Raw genomic sequence first — 23,479 nt, 5'->3', positions numbered from 1 at the left:
TATATGAATCATTACATAGCAAAAGGTTCCCCATATATTACAATAAAAATTAACAGAGCATATGTGTTTAATTAAGGGGCAGAGTCAGCTAAAAAGCTGCCAGTACTTCATTTATGAATGTTTGTTACTTTGGAAGTTGATATTTCACTGATATGAAACTGTTCTCCTCCCTTCATAATGAGGACACATCTTCCCACAATAAATCCATCTCACTCTTCAATATCACAGGTTTATTAAGTGACTTTGTACATTACAAATGAAAAATAAAATTAAAAATACAGAGATGGGAGTACATAGCCAAAGCAAAATGTGGTGTTGACTCTTCATTTCCCACTGATCGTTTCCGCAGAGTAACTGAAATAAAGTGTGTGTTGGTTTTTTTTCAGTGTGTCTCGTATCGCTGTTATATGTGGAAGTGTTTCTCTTTAACAGTGGACACGCTGCTGTCAAGTCTCTGAGGATTTTCTAAACATACAAAAGAAGTTATTACTTCAGCTGGCTCGGTATATATAAAAATAAACTAAAGTGAAATATAACAATATAAATGGTGGTCCAAGGCTAGTGGAAATAGCTAAACACACAGGAAAAAGAAAGCGTTACATTTCAGGAAAAAAAAAAAGAAAAAGAAGAAGAAGCTTTAGCCATGTTGGTTTTTTTAATCTATAAAAAGGCCAAAGGTGCATTTTGTCAATTTTTTCTGCCGACACTGTTTTTGTTTCAGCCTGCTGCACTGATGGGACGAGGGTTACAGGTTTAACAGGTACACTCAAAACCAAAACAGAAAGGATTAGTTAATGCCTCATCCTCTTCTCACTTTGACACACATTTGAAGGTCAGGTTAAATGTTCATATACTTTAATTTCTCCTGTAAACAAATACAATTCAACAAAAACTGATTGTACAGACATGACCTGTGGGTGTTTTTAGGGACGCGCCGATGCCGATGTTTAAAAGAAAAAACTGTCTGCCTTTTTAAAACATTTATTGTTACATTTTCCCCACTTTGTGCAGAAAGCACTTCATATCATTCTTAGAAAATTTATCCAGCATGAAATTTAAGCGACAACAGATAAACATCGGCCGCGGTGAATGACATGTGATATCGGTGCGTCCCTCATATTTTTCTTTGCTCTCTGCAAATCGACACATCAGTCATTTAAAAGCAACCTTGGGAAGAAAAAAAGAGCAGCAGATGTGGGGGTGGGGACAGTATTCAGTTGTAACAACAACAACAATAATAATAATAATAATAATAATAATAACAACATCAATAATAATAATTAAAATAATAATATGGGTTTGGCCTTACTAAAACGGGGTTATTTGTTTCTGCTGTTAAGGTAAACACATTCCTTGAGGAGGAGGAGGATGATGATGATGAGTCCTGAGGCAGCGGGGGGGCTCTGCGGTGGCAGTTCTGGCCTTACATGCAGACCCCCCGCGCCCCTTCACACACCCACAAATGCCCCCAGTGCGCCCTCTAGCGGCTGGGAGAAGGAGCACGGCTGTGCTGGCGGACAGAGCGGGGACAGCTGAAGAGGGGGGAGGAGAGTGGGGAGAACCGGGGAGAAGGAGAGAGGAAGATGAGGAGGTGGGGGAATGTCAGAGCCACACACTGGTGTCCTGACCGGCAACGTTGGCAAACAGAAATTATTCGAGTTGGGGTAATCCTGCCGACTGTCCTTAAAAGATCTTTCCTTTCTTTTTGTTTTTCTCCAGGGTCCTGAAGCAGAAGAGGAGGAAAACCATCAACATCTGTGACACTACTTTAAAAACATCTGAGCTTTTATTTTTCACACGCGGCAACAAATACAAACATCACTCTGTAAGTTATAACTGTAAAATAAACACCCGCTGAGCAATGCTTCATATGACGGCTGCTGAAGTACGCACCGTCTTTAACAGCACTGCTCAATATTTTCGGGTCTTGACACCTAAATGAATGTGTGTGTTTCTACTGTGAGCCGATAAAAAATAAGAATAAAACCATTCTTAAGATTTAACCACCGCTGAATGATGTTTCTTTCCTAATTGATCCAAATCAGATTTAGAATAAAAGCATCCAATAATAATTCAAAAGTGTTATAAATTAGTTTAGAGCAGAGGTGGGCAATTCATTCTCCCAATAGGCCATATGAGAAACTGGGACTTTTGTGGAGGGCCGCACCAACAAGCTGAACTCAGCTCTGCTCAATATTAATTTGATCTCTTGGTAAGCTTACTCAGTCGGGAAAATTAACCCCCGCTTTAGAGGAACATAATATTTTGGCTGCAATGCATTCTCTGGCATCTTTAGGGTTTGTTTTTAGCCACTGCTAGCTTTAAAAATGACACACTTCACTATAAAGAGACACAACATAAAGGCTGACCTTTATGAAGTATGTAAATAGCTGGCAGTCTGACAAATAAACAGCATTTTCTCATTTAATGCAGAACTTGAGAAAATGAAGCACCCACCAATCTATTTATTCCCCTGTGAAAGCCCACAATCAGTAAAACTGTGATGTACATTTAAGCTTTGTTCTGTCACACTACAGAGCTGAACCTGCGAATCAGCGATGATATATATGCACATTCGGGGTTAAAGTGCAGATCTGAACCACGGCGTGTGCGCTGTACCTTGTGGCCTCCATCTGCTGCTGCTGCAGGCGCTGCTGGGCCTCCCAGTTTGCCCTCTCCTCCTCGAACACGCGTCTCTTCTCTTCTAACTCTTTGTGCTGAGCCTCCAGGTTCTTCTTCATCTGCTCATGACGCCGCTGAAGCTAAAGAGGAACAGAACAGAGGATGCTGTGAGCACTTTGGACTGAAAGCAGTGCCACACATAAGGCATAAATAAGCTGAATGCCACGCACACACACACACGCACGCACGCACTGAGGAAGTTGAACTATTATTGAGCTCTGTTCCCAGTACAGTACGTGCTGCAGTTAGACAGAATGAGACGGAATAACCCTTTAAAGTTCGTCAAAGAGAAACCATGTTTTTAATGTGTTTCTTTTTTAATATTGACACGCATAAAGACAAATTTCAGTTTGGTGGCAGCTGAATACTCCCGGGAGAGGAAAGAACAGCTGATTAAAGAACGAAATGAGCCGAGACTCTAACCTTCAGGGAAATTACGCTGCAAGTCATCCTGAAAATCACGAGAAGAATTTTTTTATTAGTCTGAAGGCTTATTTAGAACTTTTAGTTCAACTTCCTTCAGTTTACAGGGTTTGATTAATTATGCAGAATATTTTACCTAAGACCCAAAAGGGAGTTAATTTAAATACTTCCAAGTTATCAACTAGAGATGCAGTCTCAGACTACAGTCTGTTATTTACTTCAGTTAAACTGTTTTTGCATAGCACCAATCAGAACAGCAGTCACCTCATGGTGCGTTTATATTGTAAAGTAAGAGCAGAGGCAGACAGAAGCTGGTTGAAGGTTTGCATTTCACAGCTTAGCTACAGACAGAAAATAACTTCTTCAAATTGTAAACTAAAGCATGATTAATAGTACTGGATCCAGTCCCCACTGTAGTGGGCGTTGTTTGCATTTACACCCAGGTGCTGGTGTGTCTGCACTGTTCACATTATTTGTCTGCACTGGCAGAATATTAGCTTATTTTATTAGCATAATGAGATTGATACACAAGTCCAGCCTATTACTTTTTGTTTCGCGGGGGTTTCATCCCTGCACTAATCAATATACTTTGTTCAGATCACATTACTGCCAATCACACCTTTCACCGGGACAAGTCCCAGGCTGTGGCATAGTAACACAAATCAAGCACAATCTGTCTGTGTTTGTTTATCTCACCAACGTTCATGTTTAAGCTGAGGATTTCATTCAGTTTTATTTATAGTGTCAAATCACAACTACTATTGCCTAAAGGCGCTACAGACCCTACAATATTTGAGAGAAACCCCAACAATCAGATGACCTCTGTGAGCAGCACTTTGGGACAGCAGGAAGGAAAAACTCCCATTTTAACAGGAAGAAACTTCCAGCAGAACCAGACTCGACTGGCTGGGGGTGAGGGGAGAGAGAAGAAGGCAGAATATAAAAAAAAAAAAAAAAAAAAAAAAGCCAGAATTTAAAATTAATTATTCATGATTAAATGCAGAGTAGTGTATAAACACATGGAGAGTGAAAAAGAGGTGAGGGAAGAAGAGAAAGTGCATCATGGGAGGCCCACAGCAGTAAAACCTTATTGCAGTGTAACTAAGGGAGGGTTCAGGGTCACCTGATCCAGCCGTGAATGTAAGCTCCATCAAAAAAGGAACATTCCATAGAAGAGGGACCTGAACACTGAAGGCTCTGCCTCCCATTCTCCTCTTAAACACCCCTGAAACCACAAGTGAGCCAGCAGCCTGAGAGCGAAGTGCTCCACTGGGACAATGCGGTGCTCTGGGGTTTGACGGGACCTGATTATTCAAGACCTTCTAAGTGAGGAGAAGGAGAAATTCTAATTTTAAATGAATCCTCCGTCTGTCAGCAGCAGCAGCTATGCCCATACTGAGCTGTGAAACCAGCCAAAAAAAATTTTAAAAAAAGGTTCAGAGTCTGTTGTTGTGATTTCAGGTTAAAAAAAACAAACAAGAAAAGCTGGATAAACTGCAAATATCAGCTATTTACGTCTTTGCACTAGAGCCGGGCAGCATGCCGGCATTTCCTGTTGTAATTTTCTCATATCAATTTTTCAAACGGTGCTACAGCAGTTAAACTTCCACTGTAGACTTTCGAGCATTTTTCAAAGTAATATTAATCAAAATAACACAACTGTAAACTATAAAATTACCACTAAGTTTAATTCATTATGGCTGAGAAGACTTCGCACACTGTGGCAGATTCTGTGCACTTTTAAATGTAGTGGTATAAAATAAGAAACCTCTCTCACATCACCAGGAATGTTCAGGTTTAGCCTCATATTTGTTTAAGAGACATTTTTAAAAGTCTCTGTAACATTACTGCTGCAGTGTGATTTAAAATTCCTGCAATAATCCAAACGGATTAAAATAACACGTGAGCAAAGGAGCAACGTTCATTTACACACAATCACCCACGTGCTCTCGTATGGGTTCCTCACACATCTAACCGCTGAAACACGTCAGCATAAGAGGAAGGAAGGAGCCCAGACAGACATGAGTAACTTCACCGCGGCATGAATTGCAATATTCATGAACCCGCGTCTCTGCGTGTGTTTTACCTCTGCTTCAGAGTCTTTGAGCTTCTGCACTTTTTCCTTGACTTTCATCTCGAACACCTGCTCCATCTCCATCTCCATCTTCTTCATCTTAGCCACATGCTCTCGCCTCTCCTCCTCCATCTGGGCCAGAGGACTCCTGTGCAGGAAGCACGTGAACACACACGAAAAAACACGCACAAACATACAGATTTAGACATGAACTACAAAGTGTGTCCCGCACCATCCTACTTAACAGTATGCTCTAATGTTTCTCATTATTGGAATAACTTTTTTTAAACAGTTTTGTCTGCAAATGAAAGTCTTATTTCAGCATTTCCTTTTCTCCAGATCCTGTTGCATGCAGACTGGAACATTGCAAACAGAGAAGCAGGATAATGCATGAAATTTAACCACGAAAAGCACCAGGTTGGAAAATGATGTGCTTACTCCTGTCGCCTAAACTGAGACAAATACATGACAGGATTTCTCCCCTCTGAGCTGATAGAAACAAGAAGCTTTAACCTTTATAGACTTTAAAAATCAATGTAGTACATTTCCATAACTATATACAAATTTTATCACAGCATTATTCCCCTTTTTCAAACAAATACAACATGTGCAGGAGGGAAAATGGAGAGATTTAGGAATGGAGGATCCAGGCTGTGACAGGAACAGGAAACCAACCACAAGCCAATTTTGGGAACCAGGGGAGGGATCCAAAAGTCAGTGCAAGGAACCTGTGACCACCGACAGCGAGTGGAGGAGGTGGGTTAACATTAGTAAAGCTCACCATGCTGATTTTTTGCACTGCAAGTGAACAGAGACCTGCTGTGAAGAATGCAGGGCGGCTACCTGAACTTATGAGGAATGCAGCTCGAGAGAATGACGGCAGGAGTGAAACCTGACTGACGCAAAGCTTCTCTCTCCCTCTTTTTTTTTTTTTTTTTTTTTTTTTAGTTTAATATGTTAAAATGTTGCTTTGTTGCCAGAAAGGCACAACCAGCAGCCAGAGAAGTTTGAAGGAGGAGGAGGGAAAAAATGAGTGCTAGAGGATGCTAGGTGCTTGCTTCATCGCATGTTTTGAAATCAGCAGATCTCAGTTAGCATTTATTTGTTTTCTTTTTCACACAGTCCTGAGGGAGCAGACTACTTTGGAGAGTTAAAAGTTTTTGAATCTTGATATATAAAGATGGTTTCTTTAAGCCTGATAGTTTCTATATTTAGTTATAATTCCAGTCTGGTGAAGGCTGCATTTTCAAAGTGGACTGCTTGTCAAGATAAGCAACAAGCTGGCAGAGACATTTTTGTTTCGTATATCAGTTCAAATTCAGAACACTGTCACAGCTTCACCTGCCATCAGACTGAACCTTTCCGATAAGGAACTGAAACTGCGGCACTCCAGCAGCTTATGTGGACTTCTGCCAGGTATACAAGCAGCATAAACATCTGCAGGCTGAAGTAGACTGTCTAAAGATACTAAGCAACTGCTGGCTGGTACTGGCAAAATCAATGCAGATGCTAGTTATGTACTGCATACTGCTTTTTTTAAAAAAAAACAAAACACAGACCTCATGTAAAAAATGAACACTGGTCCAGATTTATGTTGGCAGAGTGGAGTGGATCTCTGTGACACACATGCACAGTAGTTGCTGCATCCACTCTGCCAGACGTTCTCGAACTGTGGGGCATAGAGCCACTTCTGGTGGGGCACGGATGATGAAACTAAGCTGACCGTCAGCGTAAACATGCAAACTAATATGCACTGTTGGACTGTTGAAGTGCAGAGGGAGAGTGGAGAGGTCAGAGTGCGCAGCGCGAAACAAGACCTGCAAACACCAGCATGGTTTTGCTGAAGAAATGCTAAGATGCTGTTTTATTCTGTCTTTCTTTTTTTTAAAAAAAATACATAACAATATGTTTGTTTGTTTTGTTTTTTTTTAAAGTTCTGGTAACCGCTTAAAACATCTCATGTGCAGGTCTCTGCTGTTAAACCAAGCGGGACTAAAAGCAGCAGCAGGTGGAGGCAGCAATATAAAAGGGGAAAGACTGTCGACTGGAAAAAATGAAAGCATCACGGCCCTGGCTGCTAAACTGTGGTCAATAGGAGGCGTGGCCGTCCACAGTTTTCCTTCTCGAAACCTTTACTGACAGGGAAAAGTCAACGGGAGCAGACCCAAGCCAACGAGGAGTCAAAGGGGAGGAGAGAGGAAGGAAGATGTTTAAGGTGTGAAAAATAAGTGAAAAAAAATGACCACTTACATTCCTTCAACTGTGTCAATTCTAAAAAAACAAAACAAAAACACAACCAACCAAACACATACACAGACACACAGACACACACACAGCATGCAATGATGAGATCATGCACTAAAATAAAACGACACTCATTAGTCTGAGACTGAAGCTACATTTTCACTGCAAAATGGAAGAAAAAAAAAAAAAGTGTGGAAAAATTAACAATGTCAGCTTTGTGTCAGCTGGGCGTCAAACGGAGTCGGTCAAATATTTAGCTGTGTGTTAGCATCAGCAGTGTGGAGCTGAGTGGGTTAGCCATTTGCTTATTTCTGTATTAATGAGAATTAATCATTATTGTGTTTTAAATTCAAGCTTGAAACTGGTGGCAAATTAGTAGAGTGAGAAGCTACAATTAAAAAAAAGCCACACAAATCACAGGATTCAATGCTGAGTGAAAGAAATCATCCTCCAGCTTTGTCTTTTCCTGTTGCCTGGAACCAGAATACTTAAATAAAATAAGAATATGATTACATAATGTGATAACACAGCCATCTGCAGTCTCCTATGTGCCAAATGTTCATCCCACTGCTTTTAGAAATGTATTCCACTCAGTTTAACACATGCAAATTTGAAAGATGAAGTTTTAAAGTCTGCAACATCTTCCATTTCGAAAATTATACACGAAATGGGTTCAACGTATTAACCACAACCTTCAACATCAGCATCTGCAGAAGCAACACTGATTCCATTTAATCAAATAACAACCTACAATGTGCATCCTATGATCATGCAGATGTAACCTGGGTCCACTCTATTTAAAACTTAGCTTCACAAAGTTCTTACTCAGATAGGTAACCTCAACCTCAACCCCTTAACTACAACTGCTGTGTCTTGTGCCCTTTGCCCGGGACTTACTTGGTGGACAGTTGTCCTTTAGTCTTGTTGTTGTCCACTCCATTGTAGGTGACAGCGGCCAGCTTCCTGCTGCGGTAGTTTTCATAATGGACGTTGTTTGTCACGTCCTTCAGGTCCTGCATGTGAGTTCTGGGGTGGATGAAGGAGAATATATATTTAAAATGCTCTCTGAGTAACATTTAAACTGTTGTTTCAGCTACATTTTTAATTTTATAGGTGATGATTGCATTTACTTTATTGGGTGTGCATGCACAATTACACAAATAACTTTTTCACTGCAAAGCACTTTGAGACAAGTAACAGCTGCAATATAATCAGCTGAGGACATGGACCGCAGCTGGTCACTGCAGTCCTTGCTGCAGCCTCGGTGAGCTCAGCACATTAAGCAGTTCTCTATTTGCTGCAGGTTCTGTTGGTTGAGAGCAGGACGAGGACTACAGACATCAGCTGTCAGTTATTCTAGTTAACTAAACCTTAAATGTTAAATTAAATAAAAACTAGAGTTTTTACGAATGTAAAAACCAACTTAAATGACATGTACTTATAAAACTAAATACACAGGAAATGTCTTTAGTTTCAGTCTTTGTCACTGTGGTCAAACAGCCTGAAGCGGCAGGTGTTCAGTGAGACTGAGATCTCTGTATGACTGCTAGTTTGTACCTTCACCTACTCTGAACTTTTTAAATATTTTCTCCAACGAATAACACTTCTAATATTTAAAAATAAATAAATAAATGAAAATAAAAGTAATAAAAAAAATGTTATATTAAAACCACTTTAACTCTGACTGGAGTTAAAGTGGTTTTAATATAACATTTTTTTAATATAAGTGGTTTTAATATAACAGCAGTAGGATGTCAGAGTTAAAGTGGTCTGGTCCTACTGCTGGACCAGATCCTTTCTGGGGAATCAGCTGAGTGAAACTGATATTTCATCGGTGTGCTCGGTAGGGGAAACATGAGATGGGACAGGCCAGCAACTGAACTTTCAAAATAAGACCGAGAGAACTGTCAAATTGTAGACTGTCTTCATTGGTCAGAAAAAAATAAAACCAACGCACTAACAGGTGATGAAGTAATGTCTGTGAGGGAAACACTCATGTTATAAGAAAACGTGCATGGCTCTCTTCTGAAACCACTGAAATGATGCAGGTTTTCTGCTGTCTGCATCCTTGAGTACCTGATGAGCATATCCCTGAGGATGGTGAAGTCGCAGTGGTCACTGTTTTCAACTGTAATGGAAAGAAAGGCGTTAGTCAGTCACCAGGATAAAATGTCATATAACCCTGTTTGCACCTCAGACTCAAGTAACAGTTATGGTCTAATAAACCATGCAGAGCGACACATGTTTCTAAGAACTTTGTCCTTTTATGAGACTCTTTTTGTTTGCTTAGATGCATTTATTACTTCTTCTGCCTCTTACCTTCTGCAACCCCCCAGGGGTACTGTCTCCCTCTGACCCTTTTACCGTTCACCTCAATGATGGTGTTGCTTCCTACTACAGCCAGCGGCAACTTGTCCTAAAAAAAAAACCACACACACACACACATTTTGGATAAGTACTAGAAGTACATGAAGCTGGGGTTACAACACACTGTTGACTCAACATACCTTTATCTTCTTCACCAGTCTGTTCTCTTCTTCATCATCTGTCTCAGGAAACTCGTAAATCTTTATTTTGTGCTCTTGGATTTCCCGCATGATCTATTAGGAGGAAAGAAGACCTTAAAGTCACTCTGACAGACCAGGAAATGGTCAAACAGGAAGCACAACACCAGGCTGGCATCTGTAATGTGTCTGTTCAGAGGAGACTTTACATCGGTAATTGTCACGTTTTGCGGTTTTTCAAACAGGTAAGGTTAAGTTGTTTTTGACACCAGCTACATCTGTGCCACAGAGGTTGAGTTTACTTTGATGGTTAACAGAAGAGTTAAATCTGAGAGGTACTTTGGTCTCATCCGCTGTGCCGTGTCACAGTATGATACGAACTCTGGACACAAAGCACATGTAGTCGATTCTCTCTCTGCCTTTTTGATAAAGTGATTTGATTCCACTTCAGCTGGAAGCGCTGAAATCTTTGGACGTAATCTTAAGCTCCCTCCTCAGCCTGGTTATTGAAAGGTGCTACACAAAAACGTCTGACCAAATTATTACTTCGAAACACAAAATAAATTTACCTTGGCTGGCTAGTCACAATGTGCTGTACTGGGTGGACATGTTGGGTGGTATCATTACCACCGAGCACAACACATTAAATAAAAGCACAGGGCTAAATTTAGCTCTCTCTTTTTTGTATTTACAGAAAACCCCAAACATGGTGTTTTCTCGTACCAACGACCACAAGAGTTAAAAAAAAAAAAAAAAAAAAAAAAAGGTGGGTGGGGGCTCTGAGATAGTTTTTCTGCAGGAGTTTGCAGCTGTGGAAACCACTGACCTGCTTCTTGAACTGTTGGCATTCCTCGGGGGTGAGAGTGTCTGCTTTGGCGATCAGGGGGATGACATTGACTTTCTCATGCAACCGTTTCATGAACTCAATGTCCAGGGGCTTCAGTCTGCAGAGATAAAAATACAGCTTTACATGTCATCGAAATCAGGTCAGATGGTACAGACCCACTGACCCAGTGTGGCACATTAAAGCATAAAATAAATAACCAAACTGCTGTGGTGTTTACTCCTCTCTCTATATAGAAGTGACTAAGATATTCAGAGGCTGAACGGGTTTTGATGGTGCTTCTTGGTTGGCTCTTTTGCAGACAAGATAAGTTGAGCTAAGCCAAATATAGAACTCCTCACTCCTAAACACCTCACGGATGTTTGTAATGTCTAGGAATATGACCTCTCAGTCATGGGAAAGCATTGCTATTCTTGGCTGTTAATGTGCTGGACAAATAACATTTTACATCAGGGAATTAATGGGTTATGCTTAAGATCTTCACTTTGTATATTATTATAAAACATAATCGCATCTTTTATTGATTCTTTGAGGTTAGAGTAAATGTGCCCTGAAGTAAAGTCTGATGCTTTTAGTGCTTTTAGATACTTAGTATCCTGCATGTAGTCATGCAGGATACTATTCAACACAGTGCTGCTCTTAAACTCTTTAAGACAACCCACAGTGATACCACGCAGCAATAAAAAGCTACTTCATTGACTCTGTTTCACAAAGGAAGTTTGCACGTTTGCAAACACGTGGGTACGCTGGACTTTTATGATACACAACACAAAGCAGACAGTTTACTGCTAAATGCTGAGTGAGTCATACACAAAAAAAAAAAAAAGAAATCACAGAAAGTACATGTAGAACTACAGAAAACAGAAGGTTTGGAGTTTTCCCAACTTCGACTCTACACAAAATAACCACAGGAATGTCAATCTATCAACAACCTCTATGTGATTTAACACCAGTCTGGCTAAGCTAAACATGTCCCAGATTTCTCTCTTTACTGAGAAGAAAATTATGCTGAGCCCAAACAGACATATTTCCCAGACTGTTGTGTACAAATATGGTTAAATATTTTATTACGGAGAGACTGAAAGGAAAAAAGGCAGGATGAACATTTGCGTGAAATAGTAAGTGCATACTACTATATATTTGTATTTGTATTGTAACAGCAACAACACAGAAGGCAGTGATACCTCAGCAGAGCTGTTAATGCCTGAATAAACCTACCATTAAAGCAAGATAATCCAGATAAAATGACTACAGTGGTACAGATTTTCTCATTTTCCCTTCAGCGCATCTTTTTGGAAAGACAAAAGTGAAGGAAAAAGATGCGCTGAAGAGAAAATGAGAAAATCTGTACCACTGTAGTGGTTGTCTTAAAAAGTTCAATAATTTTACTTTTCTTCAAAACATCTGGGTTTAATCATGTTAAACACTCATGATCTGAATAATGACCTCAAGAACTGTGATCATAATTTTTGTGGCCCTGATAAAAAGATTTATCCATTTATCCCTCCAAGGCACGATCCAGAATCGTGTTCTGGAGAATTCTTACATTCCTACTCAGGATCCACCGTTTGTGCAATTGTGGGACAATATGGCTGACTGCTGACGCCGATATTATTTTCAGTTCTCTTTTTTATTTGTTTAGCCGTTATTTATTTCCCCTATTTTCCAGGGAGACAAATCTGTATCTTAAAAATAAGCATTTAGCCTGCACAAAATTGGGCCGACAAAGCAAACAGCCAACCAGACAAAACAAATAAAACATCAACAAAGGCAAATATCAGTCAATATGTCGATATGTCAGTGTTTCCCGAAAAAATATACAACAGAAAAACAGATGACCAAAAAATTTTGTTCCATGTTAATAGTGTAGTGTAATTGCATTAATACAGTGCTTTTCTAGTCTTCCTGACCAAAGTTAAAAATATGACTACAAGTCACATTTTAAACCAAACATTTATAAAGCACTTTATTCTACACACTTCAAGCAACCAATCCAGCTCAGATCTATGGCCAATTTAGAATCACCAGTTAACACAACGTGCATGTATTTGGATTTTTGGCAGAAGGGAGAACAGGCAAGCACCACACAGAAAAGCCCCAGCTTCTTACTATGATGTGTCAGTGCTAACTGCTCCACCACTGTGCTGCCAATGATGAAGGAAATGGTTTAAAAATGATGTAGAGGACGTGACTGTACTGATCCAAGTATGTGAAGGTCCATCCATCTTCTTCCACTTATCTGAGGCCGGATCACAGCAGCCTAAACAAAGAAGCCCAGACCTCTCTCTCCCCAGCCGCCTCCTCCACCTTATCTGGGGGAACACAGAGGTGTTCTTGGGCCAGCCAAGAGATATAATCTCTCCAGAATGTCCTTGGACATGCCCGGAACAACTCACCCAAGAGGGAGCCGACTCATCTCTATGGGAGAGGCCAGACACCCTTCAGAGGAAGCAAATTTCTGCCGCTTGTATCCACAATGTCGTTCATTCGGTCACTACCCAAAGCCTGTGACCATAGGTGAGGGTAGAGACATAGACTGACCAGTAAATTGACAGCTTTGCTTTCATGCTCAGCTCTTTCTTCACCACGACAGACCGGTGCAGCGTCCCAATCCCTGCAGCTGCAGCCCCAGTCCGTCTGTCGATCTCCCGCTCCCATCGCCCCTCACTCATGAGCAAGACCCCGAGATCCTGAAACACCTTGAGGTGCTAATTCTCATACCTGCCGCTTCACACTCGGCTGTGAACCGTTCCAGTGCGAGCTGGAGGCCACCACCTGATGAAGCCACCACCTGATGAAGCCACCACCTGATGAAGCCACCACCTGATGAAGCCACCACCTGATTAAGCCACCACCTGATGAAGCCAAAAGGACCACATCATCCGCAAAAAGCAGAGATGAGAATATGGAAGCCTTCCGCCACTTGGCTACACCGAGGATTTCTGTCCATCAAAAGTATGAACAGAATCAGCGACAAAGGGCAGCCTTGGTGAAGTTCAACACCCACAGGAAACGAGTTGCAGTTGTACAGGGACTGAATAGCCCGTAACAACAGGCTAGACACACCACACTCCCACAGCACACACACACACCCCCCCCCCCCCCCCCCCCAAAACCCACAGAATGCAGTCGAATGCTTTCTCCAAGTCCACAAAACACATGCAGACTGACTGAGCAAAAAGTATGAAGGTATGACATGAAAATCAACATCGATGATATGAACTAGATTTATTATTATATATAATTCCTACATTGATGTAATCTGGATCCCAAAAAGTCATAAAAATTGAAGGATGGAAGTTTTATCACTACAAAAACTGCTATCCATCACTCAGCACAAATTACTGGACAGGCAGGGCTGCACTTTGTTGAACAGACCGATTCTGCTTCACTGCCACAATGACAGGAAATCTTTCACACCAACCATTCACAGCAGAGACTCATATATTGTTAATTTTAACTCTATACTGTCCACAACACTGTACACTCCGTTACAGTGAGTCACTTTAATGTCCTCTGACATTTGCTGTGCTTGTTTTTTGTATTCAGTACTACATTTTATTCTGTAACAGCTGGTGCTTTCTACACTAACACTGCTTGCAATAAATCTGATAGCTACAGCAAAAAAAGACAAAACAAATTCAACAGCATCCTGCAGTAAAATCCACAACTGCTTAGGTCTTCCTTGTACTTCAATACTTTGAAGTCTTGAACTGAATTCAGTGCTTTCCTAGACCTGTAGATAACCTCGCCTTCAAGTTACCCCCCCCTCATAGCCTGAAGGAAAACCAGGGTTCAGCTGCGGGGGTTGTGATAGCCAGAGCGTATCACAGTGTTGGAGGTCATTGTGCGGCTGTGTGAGAGAAGTCAGCTGGATTTTGTGAGGGGGTGCTCTGTGAGTGTGCAGTTGTGTTTATGCCAGAGCATACACTGCCCATCCTCAAGGATGAAAGTAAAGCTTATGCGAGTACAGAGCGCAGGATTGTACAAACACAACAGACGAGCAGGACGGAGCCTCGTTCACTGCTTACAGTAAGCCACGATTAGCAGATTGAAAGGCATGTAAGCAAGCAGGGATATTTGCATATTCACAAACTCTGCAAAGCCACACAGCAGACACAACACTAGAAGAAACAAAAACAGCATTTTGTCCATTTTAAAAGGTCAAGAGCTGTGACAGAAGTTAAGTTTTCACTTTAAAAGGAATGAAACCCATTCATGCATTTAAATTTGATGTGAAAAGAGTTTTTTTTTTTGGTTTCCAGGGCAGGAAATAACCACTGAAGTTTCTCACATTCATCACTCTCACACTTTCTGATCTTTAACCAAAGTGCATCACTCAAGACACGTACACAAAAAAAGGCCATATGAGCATGCCAGCCTGCTATAGAAGATCTGGTAGCTTATGAATAATAAACATTATAATTAAAATTCCACACAGTCATCTTTTTGTGATCAGTATCATCTGCTGGGCATTTAGCCAGTGTCTCGGTATTGCTTGCACGCACGCACACACATACACACGCACGGGCAGAGACACACACTTTTTTCCTCCTAACAGGCCTTCATTTTTAACCCTTATTTTGCAAGTCAAGCTGACTCAGTCTCACATTATCACTTAAAGCAACAGCTGGGGAGGAAGTAGCTGTTGGAGAAAAAGAACGTCAAGATATGAATTTACTGCAGAAATTGAAGCAGCCCAGCATGACTACAGCTCAGTGCTGCTGGTTTCAGCAGGAGTAGCGACATCTAGCACCTCCCCTGAAAACTATTTTACCTCAAACTGCTCAGGGAGGAAATGCTTAACTGCCGACCCTTCTCTGTATTTTCCAGACTGCACAATGATGTCAACAGCAGCCTTTTCTTCCAGTCACAAACCTGCTTCTCTGACCTTTGAGGCACTACTGACCCTTCATTTCCCTCTTTACACCATTTCCTCTCACTGTTCACCCTTCCCCTCACCACCTTTTCCTTTCTTCAGTCCAATGCTTTTAATCCCCCGACTTCAAACCCAACAGTTTAAGAGCTTGGTTCTCACTGGATCTGCCTGTAGTAGCGTAGTGTAGTGTTAAAGGAGGTTCTGTATAAGAGAGCCGCTATTAACTGAATGTGTCTGCTGGACTCACCCATGTCCTGAAGGGGCAATGAAGTACAGGCAGCAGTGGATTCGGCTGTCGGGCATCTGTCGTCTATTCACCCGCGATTCTGAGTTCAGGTAGTCTTCAAACTTGCTGTCTATGTGGTCAATGATTGGCTGCCAGCTGCGAAACATGATTTACAGCTTCAGCTAAGAAACAAAGACCCAAACATAACCGAACAGAGACATCTTTCACTAGTGGATGCAAGTGTCAAAACCGCCACATATACTATTTTATGATTATTCCTTTGATAAAATATTTTAAGATACGTTAATTAGATTTGTCAAATCATACACGTTTGCCCAGGTAGAAGTGGACTTTGGGAGTCTGAAATTGCCAAGACGCATTTTTGTACCATGATTATTAATGTTCCCAATGATGGATGTAAAAGTAGAGGCTGTATTTTATTTCAGCCACATCTCATGGATGGACTTCTGCTCACTGCTTAACCAGCTCTCACCTATGACTCCGAGTAGCTGGATGTTTAAGCTGGCTCAGGAGTTAAGAGCGGGATGTCTACAACTCGAAAGGACAGTGGAACAATTGCCAACTTGTCCAATCAGGCACTGGTGACATCACGGTTGTATCTGTGAATCTCAATTGTAGCTCATTAATTCAGTTGCATGAGTAAGCCAATATAATAATTAGATTGCTGGTTCAGTAGTTAGTACAGTCGCCTCACGCTTAATTGGCACCAGATGAATGTTAGATGTCTAAAACTTGTGTTGTGTGCATCGAAGTGCTACAAAGACTATAAAACCATCGGACCAGCATAAATCATATCCTGTCTTATTTGGACACGTACATGATCCATTAAATTTCACCACTATTCTGTCTGTGACAAAATGAGTGAAGGATCGTACCGAGCAACTGTGTGTCTATAAAACAACTTTGTTCATACACTGTCATAATAAATGTGCCATTGCAATTATTTGGTGTTTTACATTAAATATAGGCCGAAGCTTAGTGAAGACATGAAGGGAAGAAGTTTTTAAGTTGTATATTTCACTTCTCCATACTCCAAAAATATAAAAATCAAGAGTAACACCTCCAAAATAAGCAAGTGGTTGAAATTCTGTGGTAAAATAGGTGAAATTCTTTTTGAAGATTCACGTGGCTGATGGGATTTTTCAGATTAATGGGGCCACAGAGACAAATTTTGGCACTTGTATCCACTTGTGAAAGTTCGTTACAGTAATGTGCTGAACTGCCACACCTAACTGCTGAATCAGAAATGTCACAGAGTAGCTTTTGACATTTTAAGGATTAAAAATGACGGCGGTGCCAATCCTTACCAGTTGCTGTTGTCGACAGCATCTCCAAACCCTGGGGTGTCAACTATTGTGAGCAGCAGCTGGACGCCGCCTTCCTTTATTAAAACTTTGGACTGCTCCACCTGACACAGAAGAAAGAACGACAGGAATGCTTAGTTCTACCTCCGCCACAAACTCCACCTTTGAAACCAAACCTGTTAAGTTAGTAATGAAAATGAAGACACAATGCGGAGGAAGAAGTGTAAAATGATCGTCACGTTGAGGTACTCGCATCCAAGATTTCATAACTCATACAGAAAATATCAGACAACAAGCAACATGTAGCAACATGCGCGCTCATATTGTGCTATTGATAACTATGCTGAAAAACCAGAAAAGCTATGAAGCAACTGAGGATTTCAACGCTGTGAGTCAAGAGCCAGACAGTCCAAGGACAGCACTTTCAGGCTTTTAAGATCCAGGACAATGTTTTGTAATCAAGGAAGATGAGCATAAAGTCATATGCTCAGCTGACAGTCACACTTGCTCAAACCATTGTGAGAATGATTTGAGAAACAGAGAAATATCTAAAAATAACAAAACCTTTTCCCCATAACTCCCCCCTCCTTCCAATAATCAGATATATTTCATAACGATAAACGCTGGAGAAACTGTTTTCTTCAGGGATCAATCTGAGTGACATACAGGGAGCGAGGTATAGGTTCTCAAGTCTGCTTTTTACTCTGGCATTTCAATATAACACATTGGTTAGAAAACCTAAAATACTGGTACTGAACAACAGCAGAATAAATGTGAGAGTGATTCTTCAGCAGGACCACATCTATCACACACAGGACAAATCTTACTGTGATTGGAGCGTACGTCTGTCTTACTGTCCACTAACACCTCCCTGATGCGTTAAGCAGTCTTGATGAAACTTACTGTATCAACTGCCCAGGGTACCAGGATTATCAACATCTCTATAGCTTTTGGGAATTATTTTTATAACACTCACATCCTTACAAATTATTTACATTATGTGTAGTAGCCGATCTCAAAACAAACAGTGACATTACGTGCACCTTGTTGTTTGTAAATTTGCCTGAACAATTTTTAGTGCGGTGGCACTTCAGGTAACTGGAATGTATTTTCATGCATATCTCTGAATAAGTGTTCGAACAGTGACGCTAATAATGCCTGTAATTGATTACTTTGTCATATACAATAAATATGTAGATTGCGAAGAAGAAGAAGAAGAAGAAGAAGAAGAAATATCTGTATTTATTATTCATTTGGTTTGAGTTTATGAACAGCTGTTTACTGCTTCTGACTATATACAGTGATATAATGAAGATAAAATAATAAAAATAATGTGATAAATTAACATACATGCCTGTGTTATAACACACAAGCAAAGTGAACAATCCTTGTAGGCCAAAACTGCCTGTGAGATGGGTTTTTGCTGGTGGTTTAAAATATCAAATGTTCATCTCGCTCTTATCATCGGCACCTGTCCGGAGGTACAGGTACTGATGATAACTGTGATACTTTAAAAAAAAAAGAAAGAAAGAAAAACATCTGCAGCTGCCACAAGGACAGATGCAGAAAATCTTTCCTACCTTGTATAATAACACCTTATTTATTACAATTTATTACACCACATGCTAAAGGTTCAGGTATGTTTAACTCATTTTAACCAGCAGGTATATTTTGCCAGTGTGTACCTGCACAGTCTTTTTGATTCTGTGTGACGGTCCAGGATACTCTGCTGAATACAGGTCTGTTAGGAACAGCGAGTTGATCAGCGTGGACTTGCCCAGTCCAGATTCACCTGTAAAAACACAAAGACAGACTGTAAGGCACAGCATTACTCAGAATAAAATGTTTTAAACCCCTTGCAATACATCCATTCAGAGTCTACTTTTGGCATCGTCCACACAATAAAAGGCCATGTGTCTATCCGGGGATGCAACTGACATTTGCCCAAGACACTGTTCCATTTGGGTTAACAGTTAAAAGGCTAAGAAAACAACACGGACAATGGCTCTTGTTATGTGCAGCTGACTGGCTGTGCAGTCTGGGAGACTTCTCAAGCTCTGTTTGCCATTGTGTGCCCAGTGTCCAAGCTCCCAATGAAAAGAATCATTAGTGGAAATGACCACTGGCACTGCCTGCCTTGGCTGATAGCCACAAGTCAATATTTAATGAGCCATCATTTATGCCAGAGCTACAATCAAAGGGGAACGTGTGGAACTTGTACAGTGTCATTTGTTTGTCATACACTTTATGCACAGCATGCATCAATGCACAAGAAGCTTGTTAAATATACTGCGATATGAATGGCTGACAAGCCTGTAAAATGAGCTGCTGAACAGGTTGTTGGGTCATGTGTTTTTATGAGGCATGCAGAGATCTGCCAGCCTGCCAGCCAGCCACTGGCAGTGATGACATCTCAGTCTCTTGTCTTCCTTTATCTTTTATCCTCCCCTCCTCTATCATACCACGCTGGTGACGCATTGTGTTGTATGTGAGCAGCACTGCAGGGACATGTGGGCTCGCAGCTAATCTGAGCCAAGAAAAGCTGAGTGCGAGTGTGTCCATGCAAGCGGGTGATACCATAAAAACAATGGCAGCCATTTAAGTACCAGAAAGCCCAGAGGACCTCCTCTTCTTTCCTTGTTGCAAAGCCATTTGTTTAATCCTTTCAGCAATTATCCCCAAAATGAACATATTTGTTACAAACAGACGAAAGCATTCACAGGCCCCAGAGGCCTACTTGGTCACTATCCAACAGCAACGAAGGAGAGGGGGAAGTAAAAGCGATCCTCTACTTCAATTATCGTATAACAGCCATAAAAAAAAATAAATAAAAAAAAAATACTCACTAACATGTTTGGATTTTTATTAGCAGCACTAAGTGAAGCCTCTAAAGAAAACTGTGCTGTTAACAGGAGACATCACATTCTTAGATGCATGCTGGGTATGAATTCTCTCGGTCCCACCACAGGAAATGGTTTTGACCCTAGGATAGACTGTCCCTCCAAATACGGCCTGATCAGCCGAGGAGGATCTTGGCACAGTGTCAACCACCACATCCGAGCGCTGTAAAAGAATGTCTGCATTTCTGATTCGCTGAGTGCACTTTGAGATAAATCCAACCCAAATGCTTGTTTGCTGGGAGTCACTGTCAAGGACCTGACATTAAGATTAATTCAAACAGCACTACAATCCACACCCCCTCTTTGACTCAGCAATTAACGCTACAAAGCTGGGGGTCTGTCCCCTGTGTATAAACATGGCTGTGTACACACACACACACACACACACACACACACACACACACACACACACACACACACACACACACACACACACACATCTCGCTCTCTCGCTAAAACAAACCACACAGTCAAAGACTTTAAAATGCCAACCACAAGGAATACAATGAAATGATTCACATAAAACAAGGGAAAACTTGAGCGCTGAGCAGCATGTGTTCTTACCCACGACCATCAGGGTGAACTCAAAGCCCCTCTTGACAGACTTCCTGTACACTTGGTTGGGGAGGCTTGCAAAGCCGACATATCCTTCCAGGTTCTTCTGTTGCTGTAAGAAAGTTAAAAAAAGAAAAACAAAAGAAAGAAATCTTCATCAACCTATTCCCATGTTGCCTCAACTGAAACAGACTGCTTTTAAAAACCTGTGTTGAAAAGAAAAAAAATATTCTCCGATTTTTATTTTGCAGCTGGTTTAGTTTTTACTGAATATATTAAGAAGCCACAATATTCAAGATGTGTTATAAATTTAAACCACATTAAGCATGACAAATCCCAGAATGGAGCTGTGCACATCTACACACTGGCGACGGGCGATTTATCGGTCATGATTTCATGCAATGTTTCAAATACCTTCAAACTGGTGAACAGACAACACACCCGCAGGGGCTTTAAAAGTTGTACAAATGTATTACACTGTCAGCCACTAGTTAATGAGTGTGTTCAGCAGGGAACTGTCTTAACTGTTCACCCTTGTCACTTGAATCATATGGATTATATAAATTAACAATTAATACTCTAACTCTGTTCAACAAGACAAATATTGTGGCACACAATAATCTCTGAAACCAAAACTATTTCTAAAACTGCACTGCTGAATGGCATGCTGGGTAGTGCTAGAAAGCCAGGTAGCAGCTGGGAGGAGCTCCACTGCTGAGTGGAGCAATAAAGACAGATGGAGGATAAAGAAAGAAGAGCAGAGCTGTTCCAAGAGTCGAGCTGTGCCTGCTGTTTGGAGGTATTTCAGTTAAAAATTATTTATTTATATATATATATATATATATATATATATATATATATATATATATATATATATCTCAACAGCCCTGTGCCAAATATTTCAGTTTTAACAGAACTTTATAGTAGTCTATTTATTGTACTTATGTCTTATCTTTGTGATGATATTAAAATCCTTGATAAACCCCGAAAATAGCATGAAACACATTTCTGCCCAGCACTAGTTTATACATGTGGTATTTTGTGAATGTTCTGTCTTGTTCAGTCACTTGTCTTTAGTTTCACAGTTCTAAAAAAAAAAAAAAACATTCTGAGATGCTTATCTGCACAAAATGGTTGAAAAAAAAAAACTGCTATTCAGTTACATTTCAGGCATGAAACGTCATATCTGTACTTACAGCTGTTTGGTGTTGATCGATGTAATGCAGTCCCAGTGTGGAAGAACAGGCAACATTTCCAGGGTCAGAAAAACAGAGGGCCGAGCACAGAAACACACACACACAAAAACAAACAAATAAACAAAAAAATCAATCTCAGGCCGCCTCACAAACCAACTACCCTTCTCCAGAATCAGTCCTCTCTAGGTGTGAAGCCTGCAGGCAAAATAATTCATGCCAGTTGTTGCTCCTTTAATGTCAGTAGCACCATAAAGCAAGGTGCATCCACTGCTGCAGATTTTTATTTTTGCCTGTGGCTAAGACAGAATTTCTGCTTCTTACACCAGAGCACCTCCAGCCCACCAACAGCAGCCCACGTGTCTTCTGTGTGATACCAAGACTTAATGTGCTGATTTGCCTACAGGATATGCAGTTTAATTTTAGCTGTATCATGCTGCCTCAGTTTAGGAAATACCATAAATTAGGTTCTGCAGACAGGTAACCAAACATTTTTTAACTTAAAAAATGTGACAACTGACATTTTAAAATTACAGCAGCGCGTTTCCTTTCCGGTATCTGTGATAGGTTTGCTAAAGGAAGTGGTAGCAGGTGAGAGCTACAGTTTGCTTGTGCGGATTTAAGAAAGCTTTTCTCTGCAGAACACCAAATCTGGCGTTTCATTTTGACAGAGAGGGAAGGGGGAAAAAAGCAGGTACAGTATTCTGACTTAGAGGCCACACTCTGGCGCTAATGAACTTAAAAGTCAAAACATGAACTCTGAGGTACTAGATCCACTTTAATCCAGATTAGATGGCAGCCTTGCCCTCCTCCCCCTCCTAACCTGACACATCCCCCAGAGTTGGCTTTGACTGCCTAACCCAGATAGTCCAATCATGGGAGTTTGATCAAATTATTGATCACACACTAATGCAGCACCCACCGCTGGCTAAAAGAACATTTTTAAAAGGCTTCACGACTGCGCCAACAACTCAATTTTGCATAATCCTGTATAATTAAATGTCATCACACGTTTAAGAGAAAAGGTTAAATGGAAACCCGCAACAGCTCAAAGCAATAATAACGCTTCTTGAGGTTGAAAGCATGCAACTTAGCATTAACATGAGCTGTTTAAATATGAAATACGACACCAACTTAGCTCGTTAGGAAAATTATTAACATTATAGACAAGATTTATATAAAGGGTGGCTTGAGGTTAACGCGTTAGCCCATAAAACACACAGAAACGTTTAATTGGAGACTTTGCTGAAGAGCTTAAGACAGGAAATGACACTCCCGTTAGGTTATGCAGCCTGCTAGCGAACCGAGGCTAACAACTAGCTAGCTCCAATCCTACTGGAGGCGGACGACTGGGCGTTGGTTGCTCAGACAACTGCACAAGCTAAACCGATTGAACCTGAATTGTTAAAATTGTGAATTCCCTTAACTGAAATTATCACAGTTACAGTTTACAGCAAGGTTTTCTGAATAATCCGTGACATTAGCTGCCTGTAGCGTTCTCACCCATAACGTTGACGCTCCCTGCCGCCTCAAACACCGATCATTCACAAGCCGACATTCCCCTCACTACTTTTGCTTGAGCTACGCACAAAGAGGCACGCAACGCCTCCCACACTCTACGAAACTATGC

The 23,479-nt window shown here is 40.9% G+C and overlaps 1 protein-coding gene across 1 annotated transcript in view; it reads right to left on the bottom strand.

Annotated features, from left to right (window-relative positions):
* Positions 1 to 215: 215 nt before the first annotated feature.
* Positions 216 to 23,479, bottom strand: part of septin7b (septin 7b) — a 23,314-nt gene continuing 50 nt past the window's right edge. The window contains exons 1-15 of the mRNA XM_030750694.1: positions 23,353 to 23,479; positions 22,895 to 22,896; positions 20,666 to 20,768; positions 18,887 to 18,993; positions 17,205 to 17,305; positions 15,898 to 16,032; positions 10,754 to 10,871; positions 9,931 to 10,023; positions 9,743 to 9,839; positions 9,500 to 9,551; positions 8,321 to 8,449; positions 7,430 to 7,450; positions 5,192 to 5,327; positions 2,620 to 2,762; positions 216 to 1,723 (exon numbers count right to left, since the gene is read on the bottom strand). The exon at positions 23,353 to 23,479 is cut by the window's right edge and continues 50 nt beyond it. Coding sequence (XP_030606554.1) covers positions 1,684 to 1,723; positions 2,620 to 2,762; positions 5,192 to 5,327; positions 7,430 to 7,450; positions 8,321 to 8,449; positions 9,500 to 9,551; positions 9,743 to 9,839; positions 9,931 to 10,023; positions 10,754 to 10,871; positions 15,898 to 16,032; positions 17,205 to 17,305; positions 18,887 to 18,993; positions 20,666 to 20,768; positions 22,895 to 22,896; positions 23,353 to 23,356 — 1,281 coding nt within the window. The 5' untranslated portion in view covers positions 23,357 to 23,479 and the 3' untranslated portion in view covers positions 216 to 1,683. The remainder of the gene's footprint in view (positions 1,724 to 2,619; positions 2,763 to 5,191; positions 5,328 to 7,429; positions 7,451 to 8,320; positions 8,450 to 9,499; positions 9,552 to 9,742; positions 9,840 to 9,930; positions 10,024 to 10,753; positions 10,872 to 15,897; positions 16,033 to 17,204; positions 17,306 to 18,886; positions 18,994 to 20,665; positions 20,769 to 22,894; positions 22,897 to 23,352) is intronic.

Source organism: Archocentrus centrarchus, chromosome 16, assembly GCF_007364275.1.
Source record: "Archocentrus centrarchus isolate MPI-CPG fArcCen1 chromosome 16, fArcCen1, whole genome shotgun sequence".
Lineage (NCBI taxonomy): Eukaryota > Metazoa > Chordata > Actinopteri > Cichliformes > Cichlidae > Archocentrus > Archocentrus centrarchus.
Note: the sequence above shows the minus strand (reverse complement) of the source record. Positions and strands in the feature narration are given on the sequence as shown.